We start from the raw sequence: 26,273 nt of genomic DNA on the forward strand, positions 1-26,273 counted from the left end.
CACTTTCCTCCATATGCGTATCCAATGCCCGTTTAAATGCCCATAAAGAGGGAGAGTCCACCACTGTTACTGGCAGGGCATTCCATGAACTCACGACTCGCTGAGTAAAGAATCTACCCCTAATGTCTGTCCTATACCTACCACCCCTTAATTTAAAGCTGTGCCCCCTCGTAATATCTGACTCCATACGTGGAAAAAGGTTCTCATGGTCAACCCTATCTAAACCCCTATTGGGTGGATAAGTGGAGTTGGCTAGAAGGCTCTGCCTGCTGCAAATGGGCTTCCTAGAATGGTCAAAGGACAGGGTCCTTGTGCTAATTTCAGGCAGTAACAGGGCTGCCTCAAAAAAAGGCTCTGGTTAAATTAGTAAAACACAGTGAGTTCTGTGGCCTGGTAAACTGGTTATTCTTATGCCTGTTTTATGCTTGTGCATCAGATGTAATGGCACTGAATGGTGTTGTTTTATTCATTTATAGAACAAGGACATTACTCGCTAGGCCAGCATCTATTACCAATCCCTAATTGCCCAGAGGACAGTTAAGAGTCAACCACATTGTTGTGGGTCTGGAGTCACGTGTAGGCCAGAATGGCAGTTTCCTTCCTTAAAGAACATTAGTGAACCAGGTGAGTTTCTTCCCAATAATCGACAATGGATTCATGGTCATCATTAGCCTCTTAATTCCAGATTTTTAAAAAATATTGGATTCAATTGCTACCTTCTACTCCAGTGGGATTTGAACCAAGGTCATGGGAACATTAACTGGGTCTCTGGACTAACAACCCAGTGATAACACCACAAGACCATCGTCATTATCAATGTAGGCTTCATTGCACTGTTAGTTCGTACTCCAGCACTCAGTCTCCTCTGCACTGCAGTAGTGAGGCTAGGGGCAATGCATCATTAGAAAAGCCATCTTTCAGACTTGGGATCTTCCCAACCATCACTCTCCCTCACGATTACACTCACATCCTGTGATTTCAACTCCCAGGCTGCAGAGTGCGACCAACTGAGACATGAGGGTCCTAGGAAAAGAGTTGACAGTATTGATGAGAGGACAAGAAAATGGAGACAGGAATCAGGCACATTTACCTGGCCTGGCCCAAGGTGGATGCAGTTTGCGTTGATATGGCATCCTCCTCGACTTTCCAGCAAGCAGTTATTGATTTCAGCGCAATCCTCACCATCTCCTGTCCATCCAGGTAAACATTGACACAAATACGACCCCATTCCTGTTATAATACATTCAGCCTGTGGGCAAATTGTGCACATTAAAAGTTTTCTTATTGACAAAGTCGTTATTACACACTTAGAGTGGGGGCTGGTTTAGGTGATGAGCTGAGAAGTCTGGTGGCAGTAGTGTGTTCCAGTTCATGAAGGGGTTCCACATTGCTACAGCAACATGAATGTTGCAGCTTGGAATAATGGGTAGTCAAGGCTACAATTCCCTTCCAGCACATGGCCTTAGTGTTTGCATTGGTGATGGTTGTAAGGGTTTCCTCTCCCTTGGATGTGACACTGAGTCTGTTCTGCCATTCAATTATGGCTGATATATTTCGCAAACCCATTCTCCTGCCTTCTCCCCAAAGCCCTTGATCCACTTACTAATCATGAATCTATCTCTCTCTCTCTCAATGACTTGGCTTCCACAGCTTTCTGCTGCAATGAATTACAAAGATTAACCACCCTCTATCTGAAGAAATTCTTCCTCATCTCAGTTCTAAAGGGTCATCCTTTCAGCCTGTAGCTGTGTCCCCAGGTCCTAGTCTCTTCTACTAGTGGAAATATCTTCTCCATGTCCACTCTGTCTGGGCCTCGCAGTATTCTGTCAGTTTCAATCATATCCCCCCCCATCCTTCTAAACTCTATCGAGTTCACATCCAGAGTCCTCACCCATTCCTCATATGACAAGCCCTTCAAACCCGAGATCATTCATGTGAATCTCCTCTGGAGCCCCTCGAAGGCCAACACATCCTTCCTTAGATATGGGGCCCAAAACAGCTCACAATATTCCAAATGTGGTCTGACTTCAGCCTTATACAGCTTCAGCAGTGCTTCTCTGCCCTTGTGTTCTAGCCCTCTTGAATTGAATGCTAATATTACATTTGCCTTCCTAACTGCCAGCTGAACCTGCATATTAACCTAAAGAACACCCTGAAGTAGGACTCCAAAGTCCTTTTGTGCTTCAGATTTCCAAAGAATTTCCCTGTTTAGAAAATAGCCTATACCTCTAGTCTTCCTACCAAAGTGCATAACCTCTCACTTTCCCACATTGTATCCCATCTGCCACTTCCTTGCCCACTGTCCAAATCCTTCTGTAGGATAAACACCACCTCCAGCACTATCTATACCTCCACCTATCTTTGTATCATCTGCAAACTTAGCAACAATACCATCAGTTCCTCCATTCAGATCATGGGATAACTTAATTACTGGACCCTTCAGGGCAGACAGCGAAAGCTGGTAACTCCTTATTGTCAGTGCAGGAACCTATAACCATCAGCAAAGACGGTCAGTTCTACTTACATTGTTACTGCAGCCACCACGATCTGGCCGACGACACACATTTGCCTCCTCACAGTAGGATCCGTCACCTTCAAAGTTTGGCTTGCAAACACAGCTAGAGGGATATCAAGCAGCAGCCATTTAAAAGTGAAAGCATACCTTGAATCAATCGGTTTGTTGTGCTCTCTGCCACTTTGGTCAGAATTGATAATTACAGCACTTATCCAACTCTCACTGAGCTCAGCTGCCAACGTTCACACTTTCAAGTCAGAAGATTGTGGGCAATTTTGCAGAAAAATCAAAGCTGTCTCTCTTGTGGAGTATTGAGGGAGTGCTGCAAGGTCAGAAGCGTGCCCTTCTGACTGGAAGTTAAAAAGTAGCCCCTTTGCCCCCTCAGGTGAATGTAGTAGATCCCATGGTAAGAGTTTTGAAGATGTGCATGTTGGAACACTGCGGCAAGTAACTCACCTCCTGACTCCCCAGAGCCTGTCCACCATCTACAAGGCCCAAGTCAGGAGTGTGACGCTAAAATCTAACTGATACATTTGTGACACCTTGTCATGTTGTTGAAATACCCCAAAATACATTTGGGTGGCTCAGTGGTTAGCACTGCTGCCTCACAGAACTAGGGACCCGGGTTCAATTCTACCTGTGAGTGAATGTCTGTGTGGAGTTTGCACATTCTCCCCGCATCTGCATGAGTTTCCTCCCACAAGTCCAAAGATGTGCAGGCTAGGTGGATTTCCCATGTTAAATTGTCCACAGTGTGCAGGTTAGTACGATAAGCAATGGTTAATAAGTGGGCTGGGTCTGGGCGAGATGCTTTTTAGAAGGTTAGTGCAGATTCAATGGGCTGAATGGCCTCTTTCCACACTACAGGGATTCTGTGATATTTGGGGCATAGATAAGATGAATAGCTGAGGTCTTCTCCCCAGAGTAGGGGAGCCCAAAACTATTGGCCATAAACTTAAGGTGAGAGGGGAGAGATTTAAAAGGGACCTGAGGGGCAACGTTTTCACACAGAGCATGTGCGAATATGGAATGAGTTGCCAGAGGAAGTGATAGTACAATTATCGCATTTAAAAGACATTTAGAGAGGTACATGGATAAGAAAGGTTTAGAGGGGTATGGGCCAAATGGGATGAGTTCAGTTTAGGAAATCTGGTCAGCATGGACAAGTTGGACCAAAGGCCTTGTTTCCATGCTGTATATCACTGTGGCTCTATGTCTCTAAATTCAATTACTTGTCATTGGAGTATGACCCTTCTTGATGAACTGGCAACAGTTCCGAGAAATTAGTTCACCAAAGTCTCAGAAATGAGAGTAATGTCCAAGCAAGCCTAGAAACGTGATTCCAGGAGGCCTGTGATGAGTTGTTGGGGAATGGGTGGGCACAGAAATAATTTCTAAATGGATAAGCCTGTGGTGCACAAGGTTTTGAAGGTTGGGTCTCATTGTCATTGAAGGTGTTTTGTTCCAAATGAGCACAGTGTGGGGAGCTCTGTTGTCTCCATTTGCTTAAGATTATGGGCAGCATGGTGGCACAGTGGTTAGCACTGCTGCCTCACGGCACCAGAGACCTGGGTTCAATTCCCGCCTCAGGCAACTGTCTGTGTGGAGTTTGCACATTCTCCCAGTGTCTGCACGGGCTTGCTCCGGTTTCCTCCCACAGTCCAAAAATGTGCAGGTTAGGTGAATTAGCCATGGGAAATTGCCCGTAGTGCTAGGTGAAGAGGTAAACGTAGGGGAATGAGTCTGGGTGGGTTGCTCTTCGGAGGGTCGGTGTGGGCTTGTTGGGCCGAAGAGCCTGTTTCCATGCTGTAAGTAATCTATTTTTTAAAAATTATGCCTTTCACATTAGTTAACGTCTCTCCGATGCTTCGGCCCACAGTACCTGAGGCTCCCATTCTTGTATTCGCAGTTGGCATGGGCATGGCAGAACTGAACACTGGGTCCGCAAGGCGTTGTCTGTCTCTCACAGAAGACTCCACTGTATCCCGGCATGCAGGAGTTAAACTTACAGGCACCGTTGCCAGTCATCCTGTTGTTGCATTTCCCATGAACACATCGGCAGGCTACAACAAGGTTAAAAAGAAAGGCCAGCTTGAGAGCTCAGTGGAAAAAGTAATCGAGGATTATTACGGAGCTCAAGGCATCAGGAACAAACTTACTTTGGTCACAGTTTGGTCCATATTTGTGAGGGTCTGAACACAGCTGACACCTGGAGCCCGTGAATTTGTCATTGCAAAGACATGCGCCATTTCCATCTAAACCGTCTGCACACTGAGCAAAACAACATGGGCACACAGATAGACATTAGAATTTGGAATTTATCACCACAAAGAACCACTGAGGTAAAAAGCATAGATTCATTTAAGGGGAGTCGAGATAAATAACTAAGTGGATGAAAGAATGGAGGGATACTCAGGAGTAAATAGGAAGGAAGGAGCTATGTAGCAACTCTGCTATCAGTGCTGTCCTGTCACCTAGATCTCACTGAGGAATAGAGTTATTAGATTGGAAGGATTCTGAAAGCTTTGAAGACAAACTTTGAAATATGATGCATAAAGGGTATTGTACAGAGCTTGGAAGATGCAGTGTATAACCACATTGGTACACTGACAGCACGGTGGCTCAATGGTTAGTACTGCTGCCTCACAGTGCCAATGACCTGGGTCTGATCCAAGTCTCGGGCGACTGTCCGTGTAGAGTTTGCAATTCTTCCCATATCTGCTTGGTTTTCCTCTGGGTGTTTTGGTTTCCTCCTAAAGTCCGAAGATGTGCGGGTTAGGTGAAATAGCCATGCTTTAAAAACAATTGCCCATAATGTTAAGGTATGTGTAGGTGCATTAGTCAGAGGAATGGATCTGGGCAGGTTACTCTTCGGAGGGTCGGTGTGGACTTTCTGGGCCAAAGGGCCTGTTTCCATGCTGTAGGGATTCTATGATACAGCTACATCCTATGAATTTGGACAGCTGAAAGATGACCTAAGAAATCATAGGCTTGAGAGATCCTGCAGTGAGAGCACATCTGCTGACAGAGGAGAAACTTACTCTCAGAAAGCTATTGACATGTGCAGAAACTCTGAGACCATCAGTCATCAGCTGTAGTACATTAGTGGGAAAAAGGATGAGAATAGTATTATATTCCAGGCCAAATGAGAACAATATCATAGGGAAAAAAAAGGAAGACAGATTTTCAGAAGAGCCAACAGAAAGATCAAGGACAGGCTGTAAATATTGCAGGGGCCATCACCCAAAAGAAAGGAAAGTTTATCCAGCATGAGGGAAGCAGCATTCTATCTGCAAGAAATGGAATAACTTTTCACGTAAGTGCCGAGCTAGAAAGAAGCAAGGATAAACTAATAAAGGTGGATGCTGGAGGATGTTGGTGGACAACCCAGCCTCCACCATAGAAAGGTTTGGACAGTTCAGGTCTAAATGGTGTGTGTCCATTAGAATCATAGAATTCCCACAGTGTGGAAGAAGGCCATGTGGCACATTGAGTCCACACTGACCACTGAAAAGCATCCTGCCCAGACCCATCTCATCCCTCTATGTCCCACGGCTAGCCTGCACATCTTTAGACTGTGAGAGGAAACCAGAGCACCCGAAGGAAACCCATGCAGACACAGGGAGAATGTACAAACAGTTGCCCGAGGGTAGCGCTGGTGTTGTGAGGAAGCAGTGCTGATCACCATGCCAACCCCAAGGATATGAGGTAACACAATGTCTTATGTGAAGCGATTGAACAGTTTAGGCCTAAACTGGCTGGATTTTGGAAAAATGAGAGGAGCAAATAGATGTACATAAAATGCAAGAGGGAACGGGCAAAATAGCACTGAGCAGATATTTCCCCTTGCAGGCAACCTACAACATGAGGTCTTAGTTTTAGGGTGTCTTTTTGGTGTCTTTTCCCCAGGGTGGCTGATTTCAAGTCCAGATGCATATTTTTAAGGTGAGAGGAGAAAGATTTTAAAAAGACAAGAGGGCATTTTTGTTTTACACAGAGTATAGTTCATGTGTGGAATGAACTTCCAGAGGAATGGTGCATGTGGGTATAGTTACAACATTTAAAAGTGGTTGGCTAAGTATATGAATAAGAAATGTTTGGAGAAATATGGGCCAAGTGCAGGCAAGTGGAACTAGTTTAGTTTGGCATGGATTGGTTGGACTAAAGGGTTTGCTTTCGTGCTATATGACTCTTTGATAATGGATGGTTGAAGCACATCCATGCAAGCCATTGAAGGGTTGTATCTAGTTTGAGGAAAGCAAGAGAAGTGCTTTCCTGGACAGACAAGAATAAGGAGATTAGGAACCATACCAGCCAGTGTAATAGCTTGCTCTTCATTACAATCAAAGAGCTAGTTCATGATGTACGACAAGAATGGTTGAAGATTGGAATAGACCTCTTTACTCTTGTTACTGTTGACTATTATTCTGGCTGCTTGGAGTTAGACTAGTTGACCTGAATGACTACCAGTGATTTTGTAGAATGTTTGAAAGTGTATATTGTGATAAGTGACAATGACGCCCAATTCATGAGTGAAGAATTCAAGTGCTTGACTAGGATTGGGAAATTCAGAACCAGATATCATCGTCACACCATCCCCAAGCAAATCAATCATCTCGGTCTTAAATGGACAACTCCTTATTCTGAGATTACAGCTTTTGGTCATAGACTCTCCCTCAAAGGGAAAAATAACCTATGCATATTTACTCGTCAGGCCCCCCCCAAGAAACATTGGGTTTATAAATTCACATTAAGAAATGCTTTGTTCTGTAATTCCTACCTGACCATTGCCTGAACAGGGGTTTTGGAATCCACCTGGACATTGTCGGCAGTCTGGTCCATAGAATCCTTTGCAGCATTTTGGTATCTAGAAACCACGTCAGGAAAGCAATTGCAAAGAATGGTCATACTCTGCAAATACTATACACACACACACACACACACACACACACACACACACACACACAGACAGACACATATACACACACACAAAAACCGACATACACACACACACACACACACACAGACAGACAGAAACACACACATACACATACACACACGCAGACCGACACACACACACACACACACACACACACATACACACAGACCGACACACAGACACACAGACAGACAGACACATATACACACACACGCACAAAAACCGACATACACACACACACACAGACAGACAGACAGACAGAAACACATACATTCACATAGACATACACATACACACACGCAGACCGACACACACACACACACCTATACACACAGACCGACACACACACACAGACAGTCAGACAGACAGAAACACACACATACATATAGACATACACATACACACACACAGACCGACACACACACACACAGACCGACACATACACACACACACACACACAAAAACCGACATACACAGACAGACACATATACACACACACAAAAACCGACATACACACACACACACACAGACAGACAGACAGACAGAAACACACACATACACATAGACATACACATACACACACGCAGACTGACACACACACACACACACACACACACACAGACAGACAGACAGAAACACACACATACACATAGACATACGCATACACACACACAGACCGACACACACACACACACACACACACACAGACAGAAACACACACACATACAATTCAGCTTCTTGGTGATGGGGCCGAAGGTCCTTTCAAGGAGTTACAAAAAACAGGTTTGTCAAATATGATTTCTCTTTTGTAAATCCATGTTGACTTTGCCCAAACAACTTGCAATTTTCCAAGTGCAGTTATCACATCCTTTACAATATGGATGTCAGGCTAACAGGTCCACAGTTCCCCAGCTAATTTGCCTGTAGGGTCCTTCTATCTATCTCTATTCTTAAATAATAGGGTTACACTTGCAAACGCGCACATTCTCAGAAAGATGATCACTATTGTATCCACCCTGTCTCACCACCACATTCAACACAAAGACCATTGGGTCCCAGTCAATTTTCAGTCCCATCATGTTGTTTAGTAGTATTTCTTTCTTCACTCAGACTAATTTTAGACCACTGCTACACCACTGTGAAAGATCCCTACTGTTCCATCCCCCACCCTCATTTTGGGAACTCTGACCACAATGCCATGTTTCTTCTCCCGGCTTACAGGCAAAAGCTCGAGCAGGAGACCCCCTCGCAGATACAGGTCCAGTGCTGGTTGGAGGAGGCAGAGGATCAACTCTGGTGCTGTCTGGAATCAGCTGATTGGGCCAAGTTCAAACAATCCACAGGTATCTTGGACGAGTACGCCACCACCATCACAGACTTTAGCAGCGAGTGTGTGGAGGACTGCATACTGAGGAAGCCAATCCGGGTGTTCCCCAATAGGAAACCCTGGATGAATCAGGACATATAGAACCTGCTAAAAACCAGGTGTGAGGCCTTCAGATCAGGAGACCCACTCAAATATAAAGAGTCCAAGTATAACCTTTGCAGAGCCATTAAAACAGCCAAGGACCAATACTGATCCAAACAAGAGACCTAGACAGACACCCGGCGATTATGGCAAGGACTGAATCACATCACAGGCTCAAAAAAGAGACAGTGCAAGATAGCAGATGATGAAACATCCCTCCCAGATCGTCTCAACGCCTTCTATGCTCGCTTTGAGCAGAACTTCGGCGGAGAGGTAACACCTATTCTAACAAGTCTTGACAAACCTATTCCAACAGTCACTGCATCAGAGTGAATCCTTCATGTGAATCCAATGAAAGCAATGGGACCAGACGGAGTACCAGGCCGTGCGCTCAGATCATGCGCAGATCAACTGGCAGAGGTCTTCTCAGACATCTTCAACCTCTCCCTGCAGCAGCCACTGTCCCTGCCTATTTCAAGAGGGTCAATATCATCCCTGTGCCTAAGAAGGCTCATGCAGCATGTCTCAATGACTACCCAGTGGCCCTAACTTCAGTGGTCATGAAGTGCTTTGAAAGGCTGGTCATGGCATTAATCAACTCCAGCCTCCCCACTACTCTTGACCCACTCTAATTTGTCTATCAAACCAACAGATCCACATTAGATGCCATATCACTTGTCCTTCACTCCTCCCTAGAACATTTTGACACCAAGAACAGCTACATAAGAATCTTACCCATTGGCTAGAGTTCAGTCTTCAACACTGTTGTCCCCTCAAGACTGATTACTAAACTTAGTGATCTTGGACTAAGCCCTACTCTCTGCAATTGGATCCTCAGTTTCCTGATGCACAGACCACAATCGGTGAAAATTGGGGACAATATTTCATCCTCACTAACACTCAACATTGGAACCTCCCAGGGGCACATACTCAGCTCTCTACTGTACTCACTGTATGCCCATGACTGCGTTACCAAATACCAGACTAATGCCATTTATAAGTTAGCTGATGACACCACCATAGTCGGTCGAATCTCAGATGGTGATAAAACAAACTATAGACGGGAGGTGGAAGAGCTGGAAAAATAGTGGCTGAGAGCAACCTAGCTCTCAATGCCGGCAAAACCAAGGAACTCCTTATTGACTTTCGGTGTGATGTTACTCATGCCACAGCACAGAGGTGGAATGAGTGGAGAGCATCAAGCTCCTGGGAATGGTCATCCACAACAAGCTTTCTTGGACTCTTTAAGAGTTACAAAGTCCCAACAACGTATCTTCTTCCTGAAGCAGCTGAGGAAATTTGGCATGATGACGAATACCCTTGCCAGCTTTTATAGATGCACCATCAAGAGTATTCTGTCTTGATGTATCACTACCTGGTATGCAAACTATACCATTCAAGATCGGAGATGGTTACAGAGTGCGGTGAACTCGGTCTGGACAAACCTCCCATCTATAGAATCCATCTTCCAGGCCCGCTGTCAAGGAAAGGCTGCCAGCATTCTCAAAGATTCATCCCACTCTGGCAATGTTTTTCTACAACCTCTACCATCGGGGAGAAGGTACAGAAGCCCAAACAAACACACTAGCCGGTTTTGAACTATTTCTACCCAACTGTTGTTAGAATACTGAAAAGACTCACAAACTCTTAACATTCGCCGGTACCTGTGTTTTTGTTTTTGCTGCTGTTTTTTACCTATTATTTACTTATCTACGCTACTTAACTCTGTGATCTGCCTGTATTACTCGCAAAACAAAGCTTTTCACTGTGCCTCAGTACACGTGACAATAAATTCAATTCAATTCAATTCTTTCACTTCTTCATTCTCACTGGTCCCTCAGTTCTCTAGTATTTCTCAAAGATTTATTGGAGGTGAGACAATTATTAGATCTGAAACCTCACAACTGCTCAGACTCTGATGGGTTTCATCCTAGGGTCTGAAAGATGTGGCTGCTGAGATAATGGAGGCGTTGGATTTAATTTTCCAAACGTCCCTAGGTTCTGGAAAGATCCCAGCAGATTGAACAATAACAAAGGGAATTCCTCTATCCAAGATGGAAAACGGACACACAGAAGGAAACTGTCGGCTGAACATCTGTCGGAGGGAAAATGTTGAATTCAATTATAAAAAAGATTACAGGAGGAGACTTGGAAAATCTCAGTGCAATTGGAACAGTTAACATAGTTGCTTGAAAGGGAAGTTGTGTTTGGCCAATTTATTAGAATTCTTTGAGGAAGTAACAAGCAGCAGACATAAAGGAGACCTATAGATATAGTGTACTTGGATTTCTAGAAAGCATTCAGCAAGCTACCACATCAAAGGTTATTACCATGAAGGGAGGATGAGCATGGATAGAGGATTGGTTAGCTAACAGTTTGCAGAATGGGTAAGTGGAGTACCACAGCAATCAGCGCTAGGACCTCATGTATTTATAATCTATATTAATGACTTGGATGATGGATTGAGGGAATGGTTGCTAAATTGCTGATGACAGAGAGAAAGGTAGGAGAGTGAGCTGCAAAGAAACCATTTGAAGGCTGCAAAGGGATATTGATCGATTTAGGGCTTGTGCACAAAACACCGACTCTTCTGCTTCTTAGATGCTGCCTGACCTGCTGTACTTTTTCAGCACCACACATTCTGACTCTGACTTTCTAGCATCTGCAGTCATAGAATCATAGAGTCATAGAGATGTACAGCACAGAAACAGACCCTTTGGTCCAACTCGTCCATGCTGACCAGATATCCTAATCTAATCTAGTCCGATTCGTCAGCACTTGGCCCGTATCCTTCTAAACCCTTCCTATTCACATTCCCATCCAGATGCCTCTTAAGTGCAGTAATTGTACTAGCTTCCCTTGCTTCTTCTGGCAGCTCATTCCATACATGCACCACATCTGCATGACAAAATTGCCCCTTAGGTTCCTTTTATATCTTTCCCCTCCCACCCTAAACCTATGTCCTCTTGTTCTGCACTCCCCACCCATAGATCTTGTCTATTTACGCTACCCATGCCCGTCATGATTTTATAAACCTCTATAAGATCACCCCTCACCCTCCAATGGTCCAGGGAAAACAGCCCCAGTCTATTCAGCCTCTCGCTACGGCTCAAATCCTCCAACCCTGACAACATCCTTGTAAATCTTTTCTGCGCTCTTTCAAGTTTCACAACATTCTTCCGTTGGAAGCAGACCAGAATTGCACACAATATTCCAAAAGTGGCCTAAACCAAAAACTGCAGCATGACCTCCCAACTCCTGCACTCAATACTCTGACCGATAAAGGAGCAGCAGTCCTCACTTTCTCCCAGTTAAGTGAGTGGGCAAAAATTTAGCGTGTGGAGTAATATGTGGAAAACAAGAACAGTTGTTCTAGTTTGGCATCATCATTCCCTCTGAGAACCTTGCAGCTGCCTGGAGGACCTGCACCTGCCAATTAGCAGGCTAACGCATTGACTTTTATGTTGGAGGTCGTTGCTGTGCTCAGGGGTATTTACAGTGGAAACAAATTCAGGGCAATCATAGCATGGCAGGAGCAATAAGCAAACTGTATCATTTAAATGAAGAGGGAAATATAGAACATTGGAGCACACAGGATCTGCTACCTGAATCCCAAAATCAACCCAAGGCCTAACAAATAATTAGGAAGGCAATAGGATGTTACAAAGGGAATGGAATATAAAAGTAGGGACATTTTACTTCAACTGTTTAGGGCCTTGGTGAGGCCACATCTGAAGTTTTTGTACAGTTTTGATCGCCTTATTTAAAAAAAGGATTTCGCAAGTTCACCATCCTTTGAGAAGAAATATTTCCTCATCTCAGTCCTAAACGACCTCCCCTACATCTCGAGTGTGTGTCCCCTGGTTCTAGTTCTCCCCTTCCAGAGGAAACAATACCCGTGCAATTAGTCTGGCCAGCCTTCTTATACAGTTATAGAGTTGTACATCATGGAAACAGACCCTTCGGTCCAACTCATCCTTGCCAAACAGATATCCTCAATTAATCTACACCTATTTGCCAACATTTATCCCTCTAAACCTTCCTATTCATATACCCATTCAGACACCTTTTAAATGTTGTAATTGTAGCAGCCTCCACCACTTCCATGCACACACCACCCTCAGGCCGCTTATGTCCCTTTTAAATCTTTCCCCTCTCATCTTAAACTTATGCTCTCTAGTTTTGGACTCCCCTATATTGGGAAAGGCTATTCATCCTATCAATGCCTATATGATTTTATGATTTGGAGATGCCGGTGTTGGACTGGGGTGTACAAAGTTAAAAATCACACAACACCAGGTTATAGTCCAACAGGTTTAATTGGAAGCACACTAGCTTTCGGAGCGACGCTCCTTCATCACCTGACAATCACCTGATGAAGGAGCATTGCTCCGAAAGCTAGTGTGCTTCCAATTAAATCTGTTGGACTATAACCTGGTGTTGTGTGATTTTTAACTTTATATGATTTTATAAACCTCTGCAAGGTCATCCCTCAGCTTCCGACACTCCAAATCCAACCTATTTGACCTCCCCTAGTAGCTCAAACCCTCCAACCCTGGCAACATCCTTGTAAATCTTTTCTAAACCCTTTAACATCTTTCTTATAGCAGGGGGACCAAAATTGAATGCAGTATTCTAAAAGTTGCCTCACCAATGTCCTGGACAGCTGCAACATGACAGCCCAACCGTATACTCAATTCACTGACCAATAAAGGCAAGTCTACCAAACACCTTCTTCACTACCCTGTCCACCTGCAACTCCACTTTCAAGGGACTATGACGCTGTGCTCCAAGTTCTTTTTGTTGAATTTTTACATTTTAATCAGATTCCTCTTATCTGTCTGAACTCTACTGAATACAATATTTTTACTCATAAATTGCACTTCCTGTCATCATCTGTATCAGTGTCATTACGAGACCCGTAAAATCCTGCCCTTTGAGTTCAAGTTCTACCCTGGCACTTTACATTCTGAATGTTCATGTTATTGGTTTCTACTTACAATTACTGTTTCATTGCAGTTTCTGCTACAGCCTTGTGTTGGCAGTCTCAATTCTATAAATGTGTTCATGTAAACGCAGCCATGGGTAAAGGTGTCCTAAATCAGATAGTAAATCACAAAAACGGCAGTTTAAGTTCTTGAATTGAACAGAAACAACATAACAATCCCGATATCTGCGTTACCTTAGTTACACGGAAGACATATCTGATGCAAAGTGCTTCACAACTTCAGGAATGTAAAGAGAATAGGCTTGATTAGATTATTGATGCATGTGGGGCTATCCTTAGTGAGGAGGGGGAAGAATGTGAGGGAGAAGACAGCAAGTTCATCTATAATGAAATTAATAACACACATAGATCTCCTTCACTCCACTATTGGTGGTCAGCCCTTTAGATGTTTTGCCCTGGAATTCTCTCCTTCAATCTCTCTGCTGCTCCATTTCTCTCTTTCATCTCCCCTCCTTTAGAAAACAATATTATAACTGAGCGATGACGGAAGGTAAATGAAGGGATAGTAGAATCAGCAACTGGGGCAATGGCTTGGCTTTCAGGAGTGAGGCCCCCAACCTCCCCTCAAACAGGCATCAAGTGCCTTTCAATGAGACATTAGCCTCTCAACCATAGGCCTAACAATGGTGACAGCATGTTGAAGCCCCTATGTGGGCATTAACTACCCTCTTAAGAGCCTTAACTGTTGGAACAGAAAGGAAGATTGTTCACTTTCCATCACAGATTTAAGATGGAGATGGAGGGAGACAGAATCTCCTCCTCCTCCCTGAATAAATACTCCCCTGCCTCTAGCAACTCACCAAAATGAAAGGGGTCAAATCTCCTTCCATGCTTGCCATCAGTTTTTCTGTAATTACATTGTGTTTCTATCTTAAGGGTGCTGCCTAAATGGAAAGTGTTTATTCTTGATTTTTTTTAAATGAGATGCTTCCATCTCTTATGATTAGATTCCCTACAATGTGGGAATAGGCCCTTTGGCCCAACCAGTCCACACTGACCCTCCGAAGTGTAACCCACCCAGACCCATTTCCCCTCTGACTAATGCACCTAACACTATGGACAGTTTAGCATGGCCAGTTCACCTGACCTGCACATCTTTGGATTGTGGGAGGAAACGGAGCACCTGGAGGAAACCCACGCAGACACGGGGAGAACGTGTAAATTCCACACCTGGGACCATGGTACTGTGAGGCAGCAGGGCTAGCTATTGAACTACTATGCCAACCTAAAGACCAATGCTGGTCTTCAGATCAATGATCGACATTGAAACCACCTATGTAAACGTTTAGAATAGGAATTCTCCTGTAGATAGCAAGATCATTACCAACATTGACCAGTTAGACATTCTTCTATAATTTCCACCTTCACCTTGTTCAGAACAAAACACATTCACCAGATGAATGTGCACAAGCCTAGAAACCATTAACTAACTGATTAAATAAACATGTCATTTGTTTACTGTAATTACCCAAATTATCACTTACCATTGGAGCCATTCCAGGTGGACAAGAGCTGAAAAATATTTTAGCACAACTTCCACAGGAACCCTGAACAACAAAAATATAATAATGGGTGTATTGTAATCTATCGTACAGGATCACACACATTTTTAAACCTTACTATGATAACCCTATCGTTCCTAAGAAGGTCAAGGCACAAGAGACAGTGGAACAGGCAGTAGGGCACTGAGCAGAGTGGACACAAGTGTGGGGTAGTGACTGGAACAGGCAGTAGGGCACTGAGCAGACTGGGCACTAATGTGGGGTAGTGACTGGAACAGGCAGTAGGGCACTGAGTGGAGTGGGAACTAGTGTCAGGCAGTGACTGGAACAGGCAGTAGGGCACTGAGTGGAGTGGGGACTGGGGTGGGGTAATGACTGGAACAGGCAGTACAGCACTGAGTGGAGTGGGGACTGGGATGGGGTAGTGACTGGAACAGGCAGTACAGCACTGAGTGGAGTGGGAACTAGGGTGGGCTAGAGTGCCGATGGCCACTGCACTGTGAATGTTCCTTGAGTGTGTGTTTGCTCCACGTCTGACCATCAGCAGGTTCAATGCAGATCTCTGATTCCTGGGTGCCTGCATGGTCATGATGGGATAAATTGCCTCCTGCTGTGCTGAAGATGTAGAAATAGTGTCTAATGAATACATAGATATGCTGTGATGAACTGTGACCTCAGTAGTCATGTGATAGGACTCTGCCAAATGGTTGGAGTTAATGTAACTGTGAGCAAAGAACTCTGCTGCTTTATCATCAAGTAAAAATTGTTAATAAACATTGTTTAAAGGAAAGTTAAAAGGTTGGCCTTGTATGAAGATGACACTAATCTATTAAAACAGTAACCATTCACTGATATTATATGGACATGTATTTGCATACTACAGAAATTGTCAAATACTTCATTATTTTGACTTTTGGTATCTACTGGAATCACATTTGTTATAGGCATCTCAAGACTGTGTTAGCTATCTACATTTGCAAGTAACATTTGGCTGGTTAAATATATTAGTACAAATCTTGATTTGGGAGTGAGACAGTAAGGTAGGTATAGTGGTAATGACGCTGGACTAGTCATAGAGTCATAGAGATGTACAGCATGGAAACAGACCCTTTGGCCCAACCCGTCCATGCCGACCAGATATCCCAACCCCATCTAGTCCCACCTGCCAGCGCCCGACCTATATCCCTCCAAACCCTTCCTATTCATAGACCCAAGCCTCATTGAATTCTTTGAGAAAGTGACAAAACACATTGATGAAGGTAGAGCAGTGGATTTTGAAGAAGTAACAAAGAAGATTGATGAGGGCAGAGCAGTAGATGTGATCTAGATGGACTTCAGTAAGGCGTTCGACAAGGCTCCCCTTGGGAGACTGATTAGCAAGGTTAGATCTCATGGAATACAGGAAGAACTAGCCATTTGGATACAGAACTGGCTCAAAGGAAGAAGACAGAGGGTGGTGGTGGATGGTTGTTTTTCAGAGTGGAGGCGTGTGACCAGTGGAGTGCCACAAGGATCGGTGCTGTGCCCTCTACTTTTAGTCATTTACATAAATGATTTGGATGCGAGCATTAGAGGTACAGTTAGTAAGTTTGCAGATGACACCAAAATGGAGGTATAGTGGACAGCGAAGAGGGTTACCTCAGATTACAATAGGGTCTGGACCAGATGGGCCAATGGGCTGAGAAGCCTCCACCACATCCTCTGGCAGCTCATTTCACACACGAACCACCCTCTGCATGAAAAAATTGCCTTAGGTCTCTTTTATATCTTTACCCTCTCACCCTAAACCTATGCCCTGTAGTTCTGGACTCCCCGACCCCAGGGAAAAGACTTTGTCTGTTTATCCTATCCATGCCCCTCATAATTTTATAAACCTCTATAAGGTCACTCTCAGCCTCCAATGCTCCAGCGAAAACAGCCCCAGCCTGTTCAGCCTCTCCCTGTAGCTCAGATCTTCCAACCCTGGCAACATCCTTGTAAATCTTTCCTGAACCCTTTCAAGTTTCACAACATCTTTCTGATAGGAAGGAAACCAGAATTGCACGCAATATTCCAACAGTGGCCTAACCAATGTCCTGTACAGCTGCAACATGACCTCCCAACTCTTGTGCTCAATATTCTGACCAATAAAGGAAAGCATACCAAACGCCTTCTTCACTATCAGTCATTCAGTGATTCATGCTAGTGGTCAAGAGACATGAGCTCAAATTCCAACAAGGCAAAAAGTAAAAATTCAATACAAACTTGGAGTTATAACTATCATTAATTGTTATTAAAAGCCATCTGGTTCACTAATGTCCTTTCTGGAAGGAATGTCCAAATTTGCCTTTTGATCCGAAGAAGAGTCATTGGACTAAGAGTCATTTAGCATAAAAACAAACCCTTTCGTTCAACCAGTCTATGCTGACCAAGTTCCCTAAACTCAACTCATCCATTTTGTCTTAATTTGGCTCAGGCCCCTCTAAACCTTTCCTATTCATGTACCCGTTCAAATGTCTTTTAAAGGTGTAACTGCACAGTTGACGTAGGTACAGTTCATTCCATGTACAAACCACCCTCCATGTGAAAACATTGCCTCTCAGGTCCCTTTTAAATCCTTCTCCACTCACCTTAAAAATATACCCCCCCTAGTTCTGTTTCTCTCTCCCCTGACTCTGGAAGAAGCTGTTCCGAGGAGAATAGTTAGATTTATGTACATCAACTTCCAGAAGTCACCTGAAGAAGTATCATACAACAGACATGAGAATAAAGTTAGAGCTGATGGAATAAAAGGTTCAGAGACAACATGGACACAAGATTGGTTTAGTGATAGGAAACAGAGAGTAATGGTTCATGATTATTTTTCAGACTAGAGGAAGACTTCATAGAATCTGTACAATGTGGAAGCAGGCCATTCAGCCCCTCGAGTTCATGCCAACTCTCTGAAGAGCATCTTACCCAGACCCACCCCATACCTGTAACCCTGCATTTCCCATGGCTAACCCACCCAGCCTACATATTCCGGGACACTATGGGCAATTTAGCATGGCCAATCCACCTAAACTGCAGATCTTTGGATTGTGGAAGGAAACCGGAGCACCCGGGGGAAACTCGCACAGGGGAGAATGTGCAAACTCCACACAGTCACCTGAGGCTGGAATCAAACCTGGATTCCTGGCGTTGTGACGCAGCAATGTTAACCAGTTGAAGTTTCCCTGAGTTAGTGTTGAAATACTTGCTTTTCCTGATATATTTTAATGGTCTAGACCTGGGAGTACAGGGCATTGTTTCAAAATTTTCTGGTAATATGAAACTTGGAAGCATTGCAAACTGTGAAGAGAATAGCATTAAACTTGAAAAGGACATTGACAAATTGGTGGATTGGATGGACGGGGGCAGGTGAAGTTCAGTGCATAGAAATGGAATGTGTTACGTTGTGAGGAAAAACATGGAGAGACATAATGAAATAAAGGACACAATTGTTAGGGGAATGTAAGAGCAGAAGGACCTTTATACATGTGCATTAGCCATCAATGGTAGCAAACAGCAGTTAATAAATTGGACAGTATCCTAGGTTTTATTGATAGGGTCACATGATTGAAGAGGTTATGTTGAACTTGTTAAGACACTAGTTTGACACTGGAATGTGCGACCAATGTTGGATGCTGCACTTTCGGAATGTTGCATTGGAGAGATTGTAGAAGAGATTCACAGGAATAGTTCCAAGGATGAGGAACTTCAGTTCCAAAGATAGATTGCCGAACTGGGGCTGTTCTCTTTTGAGAAGGGAAAACCGAGAGGAAATTCAGGAATGGTCTGGTCAGACAGCAAATATTTTCTGATCTTGTACCCATTGTATTTATATGATGAGTCCAGTTCTGGTCAATGGCAATTCCAAGGATGTTGATAGTGAGGAATTCAGTGATGGTCATGCTATTGAATGTCAAGGGTTAGATTATCTCATTGGCAATGGTCTTTGGCTGGCATTTGTGTGGCACAAATATTAGTTGCCACTTATCAGCCCTGGATATTGTCCAAGTCATGTTATATTGGCGCAGCCATAAAATCTTCCTTTAGGGAGAGCACCAAAAGGCTAAAGCTTTCTCTACCTGCTGGGTACCTGTGCCTTGTAGATGCTTCTCAAGAAGCAACTATTGTGGGAGCCAGGGAACATAGGTAAAGGCCTGGTGATTCACACTTCCCAGAAATCCTTTGCTTTGGGTGGGGTTGGTGATGAGAAGGTGCTACTGCCACATTTTCTAACCTCAGGCAGGTAAGTCAAGGTCAATGATTGGACCTCTCATGATGAGTTGGTCTTTGGTCTCAGATCAGGGACGAAAGAGAGATCCTAGCTCAGGAAATCCCTCATTGCCAACACAGACAGAAGTTTCATTTCAAACCTGGCCTTGAGGTAACTGACAAAGTGGATTTCGGTTCCTGCTTCTGCCCACTCACCAGATCTAGACAGACAGTTCGCGGAAATTGTTTCCCAAACTACACTCTTGACAAGCACACTTCAACTAATGTTGCGTTGTTTCCAGCTGTTACCTTGGTAACCCTGTACGTTTTGTCATCGCATCTATGTGGAAGGATTGGGACGATGGATGGAGGAATTAGGACACCAGTCAAAGAGTATATCCTGCCATTCTTGCCAAGTATATTTGTGTCATCAACAGCTGCACCATGGTCCCCCAGCAAGATCTGCCCCTGTGAAAGAGATTAAAAAAACTCACCATTTACATCACACTTTTCAGGATCTCTGAACATTGCTCAAAGCATTTTACGGCTGCCGTGTTAGGCTTAAAATGCTATCTCCAAACTAGATTGTTAAGGGTTAATTATTAAGGATTAGTTGGACATGGCAATAATCAATTGGAGAAATATACATTAAAAACATGTTTAGTCTAAAAGCAGCCTGTTTTGGCTGGAAGGTAACTGCAATGATCTTGCCTTGTCTTGGGACAGACTGATTTGTAACAGTTGGGCGGCACGGTGGCACAGTTGGGCGGCACGGTGGCACAGTTGGGCGGCACGGTGGCACAGTTGGGCGGCACGGTGGCACAGTGGTTAGCACTGCTGCCTCACAGCGCCTGTAGACCCGGGTTCAATTCCCGACTCAGGCGACTGACTGTGTGGAGTTTGCACGTTCTCCCCGTGTCTGCGTGGGTTTCCTCCGGGTGCTCCGGTTTCCTCCCACAGTCACAAAGATGTGCGGGTCAGGTGAATTGGCCATGCTAAATTGCCCATAGTATTAGGTAAGGGGTAAATGTAGGGGTATGGGTGGGTTGCGCTTCGGCGGGTCGGTGTGGACTTGTTGGGCCGAAGGGCCTGTTTCCACACTGTAAGTCTAATCTAAAAAAAAACAGAAGACCTGGAAAATCGACGTTTCGGGTAAAAGCCCTTCATCAGGAATTTGCCCGAAAAGTCAATTCTCCTGCTCCTCAGATGCTGCCTGATTGGTTGTGCATTTCCAGCACCACTCTAATCTCGTTAAAAAATCACACAACACCAGGTTATAGTCCAACAGGTTTAATTGGAAGCACACTACCGCATCTCTGAATCATCACTCTAATCTTGACTCTGATCTCCAGCAACTGCAATACACATTTCGACCTGCTTTGTAACACACCTGGGCCTATTTGCTTAGGCAAGGGACTTAGAATTGGAAATACAGCACGTAATATGAGATTCAGAATAACATTTATATTGGGGACCTTTTACCATTGGACTGGGGTTTGTGGACCTGTGGAAACTGAGATAGAGCTCCAACTGCTAGCTGTAAGCCAGTGGGCAGAAGACAATGAGACTCGCTTGTTGTATATTTGTAAAGCAGACATAGATTCACTTATTAGTTTGCATCAATCTAAAACAGAGTAAGCTAAAAAATTTGCTTTGTACGGAAGTCCACATGTCTTCTTCTATTCATTTTGATCAGACCTTAAAGAACCTATTAGGCACTTTCAGCCAAACAATACAATAGTCAATAAAATACTTTTGGAGGGTAGTTGCTGTTATAACATAGGAAAGACCTAGTGTGCTGCCACAAGCATCAATGTGTTCATTGACAAGATAATCTGTCTGCGTCATATTGATTGAAGGATGAATATTAGCCAGGTCACCATATATAACTCTCCTGCTCTCCTTCAGAACCAGTCCCACAGAATCCTCCTCATTCACCTGAAAGGCAGCACGTCCAACAGTGCTGCAATGTCGAAGGGAAGGTTTTGAGGTAAAGGTCAGTCGATTCAAGGCACCAAGAAACATTCCTGGTGGCAAAATACAGGACTAACACTCCCATTTCCTACCTCTGGCAAGTAAGTCAAGAACAGGGCTTGGACTTCTGTGCTGATCCTACTTCAACGGTGAGTCAGGCTGGTCTTTTCAATGCCAGCCTATTGTGTTTATGATAAAGGCCTGGAGCAGGTCTTGAACTTGGAAAACTCAGAGTTGGGACTGCTGTCAACACAGCCACAGCTGACACAAATGATAAATGCTACATTTTTGAAGCAAATCAACAAGATTGCTGCACTCACATTGCACCAATATTTGATTCATCCATGAATGGAAAAGCATCACTGTGGTCACATTATCTTGGGAGCACCTGAGACACTGTACATTTCCATTCCCTTATTTATGCTTCACATGAGAAATAATACACAAGGAGTGCTCATGTTTTGTTCTCAGTGTGTATATTGTTATTTATATGTGTGTGTATGTATGTAAAATGCTTGGTGGTTACAAAGGAGCCTCAAGGACCATTTAACTTCACACTCTCAGCAAACTGCATACCACTCAAAACACTGACAGCATCAGATCATGGTGGGATGCATTAGGTCCCTCAGAATTCAAATGGGAATGAAGCAGAGAATGAGAAATACAAGCACAGATAGAATTGAGATTCCTGGGCTTTGGTGGCCCAATTGCGAGAGCTTGTGGGTACTCCAGGTCCTTCATTAACCACAATTTGTGTGGGGCACAGCTGGGTAAGAGAAAAAAAAAACTAACAGTTGACTCAATAAATGTAATTTCTGGCTCAAAATCCTACATTTTCCTCATGAATATCTCTGTTAGAACACCTTCAGTACTGGAGCTAAGTAGTCTTTGTATTCATTCACTAAATGTGAGTAACTCTGGAGAGGTCAGCATTTATTGCCAATCCTTAATTGTTCTGGAGAAGGTGGTGATGAGTGGCCTTCTTGAATCTTGGGATTTAGCTACATCCAGAGGGTTGTTAGGGAGCGAGTTCCAGGATTCTGACCCAGCGATACTGAAGGAACAGTAATATGCTTCCAAAGCTGGATAGTGAGTTGCTTGGAAGGGAATTTGCAGGGGGTGGTGTTCCCAAATATCCTCTCTCCTTGTCCTTCTGGATTGGTAGAAGTTGTAGGTTGGTTTTGAAGAAGTCTTGGTGAATTTCTGCTGTACATCTTGTAGATGGTACATACAGCTGCTACTGAGTATCAGTGATGGAGGAAGTTTAAGGGTCAGGATGGCAGACTCCCACCTTCTCAGTGACAACTATGGATGAGCTATTATTGACAGATTTGTTAGTGTTCCTCATCTTTCCTGATTTTTGTTGAAATCAATGGGAATAAGAATCCAGAGAGAGGTTAGATAGGCTGTCATTTACATTTCACACTGCACTATCACACAAAGTTCTAAAGTTATATCAAAATAGATGGCCTGTGTTGTTGACTTACAACCTTTTCTAATAAAATAAAGTACATTAAAACAAGTGAATGTAGGCTTGGTACTGAGGAAAGGATTGACTTACATTGTAGCTCACATTCAATGTCACCCGCTGATTTGCTAAGCTCAGGATGGTGGGTGAAGAGAGAAGACTTGAAACTTCCAGCTGGTTTATACAGAAGAAAGACAGAGTGAGGAATAAATTACTCTTGTTCAGCTAATTCAATATGCCATTTTCATTGCTTAATGTACAACCTTCTCTATGCTTGGGAGACCACATTCAGAATAGGTGTTAGCTGTGTCAAAATCTTTCATTCAGTCTGCAATAGCCCTGGTGCCCAGCTATTTGTAACTTCCCATTTTAACAAACACCTCTGCCTCATTCTCCCTTCAACCTCCCTGTTCCTGATCTTGGACACAAGAACAATCTCAGGATCAATTTTTGCATAACCCTTCCACTGGGTGACTGCAAATTGGTTTTGTGACATTACTGTCTTTGCCATCCATTATAATCAGCGATGACAATGTCAGATCTTTGATAAAGATTTACAGTTGACCCTAATCCCCTGACTTTTTACTGCAAGTATTTCCCCAATGCTCTTTTGAATGCATTGCAAGATCTGTTTCCTCTATTGAATTGAATTGAATTTATTGTCACGTGTACTGAGGCACAGTGAAAAGCTTTGTCACAGGCAGATCACAGAGTTAAGGAGCATAGATAAGTAAATAATAGGTAAACAGCAGCAAAAACGAAAACACAGATACAGGCAAATGTTAAGAGTTTGTGAGTCCATTCAGTATTCTAACAACAATAACGTAGAAACTGTTTCGAAACCGGCTGGTGCATGTGTTCAGGCTTCTGTACCTCCTCCCTGATGGTAGAGGTCGTAAAAAACCTCTAGCCTTTCAATCATTGTATTTTTGATCGCTATATAAAAATTAATTCCCCATACTGCATGCACTCTGAAGGTACTGTATAGTCTTCACAGCACATAATAATTTCAGACCATAGCCACTGATCCCATTTCGTCGGACAGTGCATACTAGCATTGATTCTGCTGTTGCCGTTTACAGTTTGACTCCAGTGACCAGTTATCAGCACCACATTTTAGGAAGGGTGTGAGGACATTGGCGAGAATATAGAAAAGGTTTACAGGAACAATTCCAGGAATGAGGAATTTCGGATTTGAGGATAGATTATAGAAGCTGGGACAATTCTTCCTTGGACAAGAGATGACAGTGTGCAGAAATGACTGAAGCATTTGAAATCACGAAATGTCTGTACAGAGAAAATAGTGAGTAAATGTTTGCACTGGGGTGGCAAAGTGGCTCAGTGGTTAGCACTGCTGCCTCCCAGCACCAGGGACCTGGGTTCAATTCCAGCCTGAGGTGAGTGTCTGTGTGGAGTTTGGACATTCTCCCCATGTCTGTGTGGAGTTTCCTCTGGCTGCTCCAGTTTCCTCCTCCAGTTCAAAGAGGTAGAGGTTAGGTGGACTGGCCATGGTGTCCAGGGATGTTCAGGCTAGGTAGATTAGCCACGGGAAATACAGGGTGACATAGATAGAGTGGGTCTGTGAGGGATGCTCTTTGGAGGGTCAGTGTGGTCTTGATGGGCTGAATGGCCTACTTCAACACTGCAGGGATTCTATGATTTGAAGTAATTCATCAAAGAAGCAGAAGTGATATGAGGGAAAGAAACTTCCTCATTGAATGTGTGATTCAGGTCTGGAATGGACAGCCTGAGGGTGTGGTGAGACAGGTTCAATTGGTGCTTTCAAATGGGAATAGGATGGTTATCTGAAAATAAAGGAAATACAAAACTACAATGGCACTGAGTGAATGCTCATTTGGAGAGCCATCATACACACGATGGGCTGTGCGGCTTCTTTCTGTATGGAACTGTTCTGTGATTACCTTTTGTTTTTTGTTCCTTTTAGTTCACGCAATCATCCATTTTGTCATTTAACCTTTCCTGCCTTTCCTCTTTACCAAAGGCCATCTCCCTCCTGTTCCTTCATCTAATATCTTCACCACACTTTCCTGCCTCCCCACCTGTTACCCAAGTTCTCTGTCCACTTCTAAATTAGTTTTCCTCTCCGATGAAAGGTCATTGAAACATTAAAGTTGAGAATGTGTTACGGAAAAGCACAGCTGGTCAGGCAGCATCTGGGGAGCAGAAAAACCGACATTTAAGGCCAGAGCCCTCCATCAGGAATGAGGCTGGGAGCCTTGGGGTTGGTGGGGTGGGTGTGGGGGGGGGGGATGAGGGGGGTAGAAATAATTCTGTTTCTCCACAGAGGCTGCCCTAACCAGTTGAGTTTTTCCAGAATGTTCTGTTCTTATTGCAGATTTCCAGTATCCATGGTATTTTTTTCTCTTGGCTTTTTATTTCCACAAATGTTTTCTGAGTAGAGAAGAACTCACCTCAGTCTTAGGAATGATGTGATGTTTCACCAACTCTTTAAGCTTCTGCTTTCCCTGAATAGGAAAGAGATGATGTTACCAATGCGCACAAAAAAGTTCTTGTACGGCATAGAACAGATTACTACATACATAGAGAGGGGCACATTTCAAAATTATACTTTCAGTAGTCAGACTCATGGAGCTTATCATTCACCTATATTCACAAACTCAGAAAAGAATCCCATTTAAACAAAAGGTTTGCATTTTGATGGTCATCTATCTGAAGTGAATTGACTCTAATTTCTTCCTGATCGTCTGAGTATTTTCAGCATTTTCCTGTTTTATTTCAGATTTACAGCATCTGAGGTATTTTGCAGGTGCTTTTTATAATGCCTTTCATATCCTTATAACATGCTAAAGTCCCTCATGGTGAATGAATTATCTTTGAAGCACAGTCTCTGCTGTTTTGTTGACCAAATAAAATTTGCCACAGCAACAATTATTGATTTGTTGATTATTGTCACATGTACCTAAGTACAGTGAAAATATTTGTTTTGCGAGCAGTACAGACAGATCATATCAAACAAAGACATACAGATCACAGGGTGTTTAGGCAGAATGAGGCATAAAAGGTTATGAATGCAGAGGAGGTGCATAGAGCAATCTAATATTAGGAGGGAAGAACCTCCTTTCGGGAGGGCTGATCAAGGGATAAATTTCATTAGGACAATGGGGCATCTCTACTGCTCTTCTTCCATGTGCTGAGATTC

General features: G+C 43.6%; 1 protein-coding gene across 1 annotated transcript in view; it reads right to left on the reverse strand.

Moving 5' to 3' along the window:
• Positions 1-26,273, reverse strand: part of stab2 (stabilin 2) — a 179,750-nt gene that overhangs the window by 103,669 nt on the left and 49,808 nt on the right. Inside the window, exons 16-25 of the mRNA XM_060839668.1 lie at positions 25,525-25,578; positions 23,186-23,266; positions 19,960-20,118; positions 15,415-15,477; positions 13,923-14,018; positions 7,296-7,382; positions 4,675-4,786; positions 4,398-4,578; positions 2,525-2,618; positions 1,091-1,249 (exon numbers count right to left, since the gene is read on the reverse strand). Coding sequence (XP_060695651.1) covers positions 1,091-1,249; positions 2,525-2,618; positions 4,398-4,578; positions 4,675-4,786; positions 7,296-7,382; positions 13,923-14,018; positions 15,415-15,477; positions 19,960-20,118; positions 23,186-23,266; positions 25,525-25,578 — 1,086 coding nt within the window. The remainder of the gene's footprint in view (positions 1-1,090; positions 1,250-2,524; positions 2,619-4,397; positions 4,579-4,674; positions 4,787-7,295; positions 7,383-13,922; positions 14,019-15,414; positions 15,478-19,959; positions 20,119-23,185; positions 23,267-25,524; positions 25,579-26,273) is intronic.

This window comes from Hemiscyllium ocellatum, chromosome 19, assembly GCF_020745735.1.
Source record: "Hemiscyllium ocellatum isolate sHemOce1 chromosome 19, sHemOce1.pat.X.cur, whole genome shotgun sequence".
NCBI lineage: Eukaryota > Metazoa > Chordata > Chondrichthyes > Orectolobiformes > Hemiscylliidae > Hemiscyllium > Hemiscyllium ocellatum.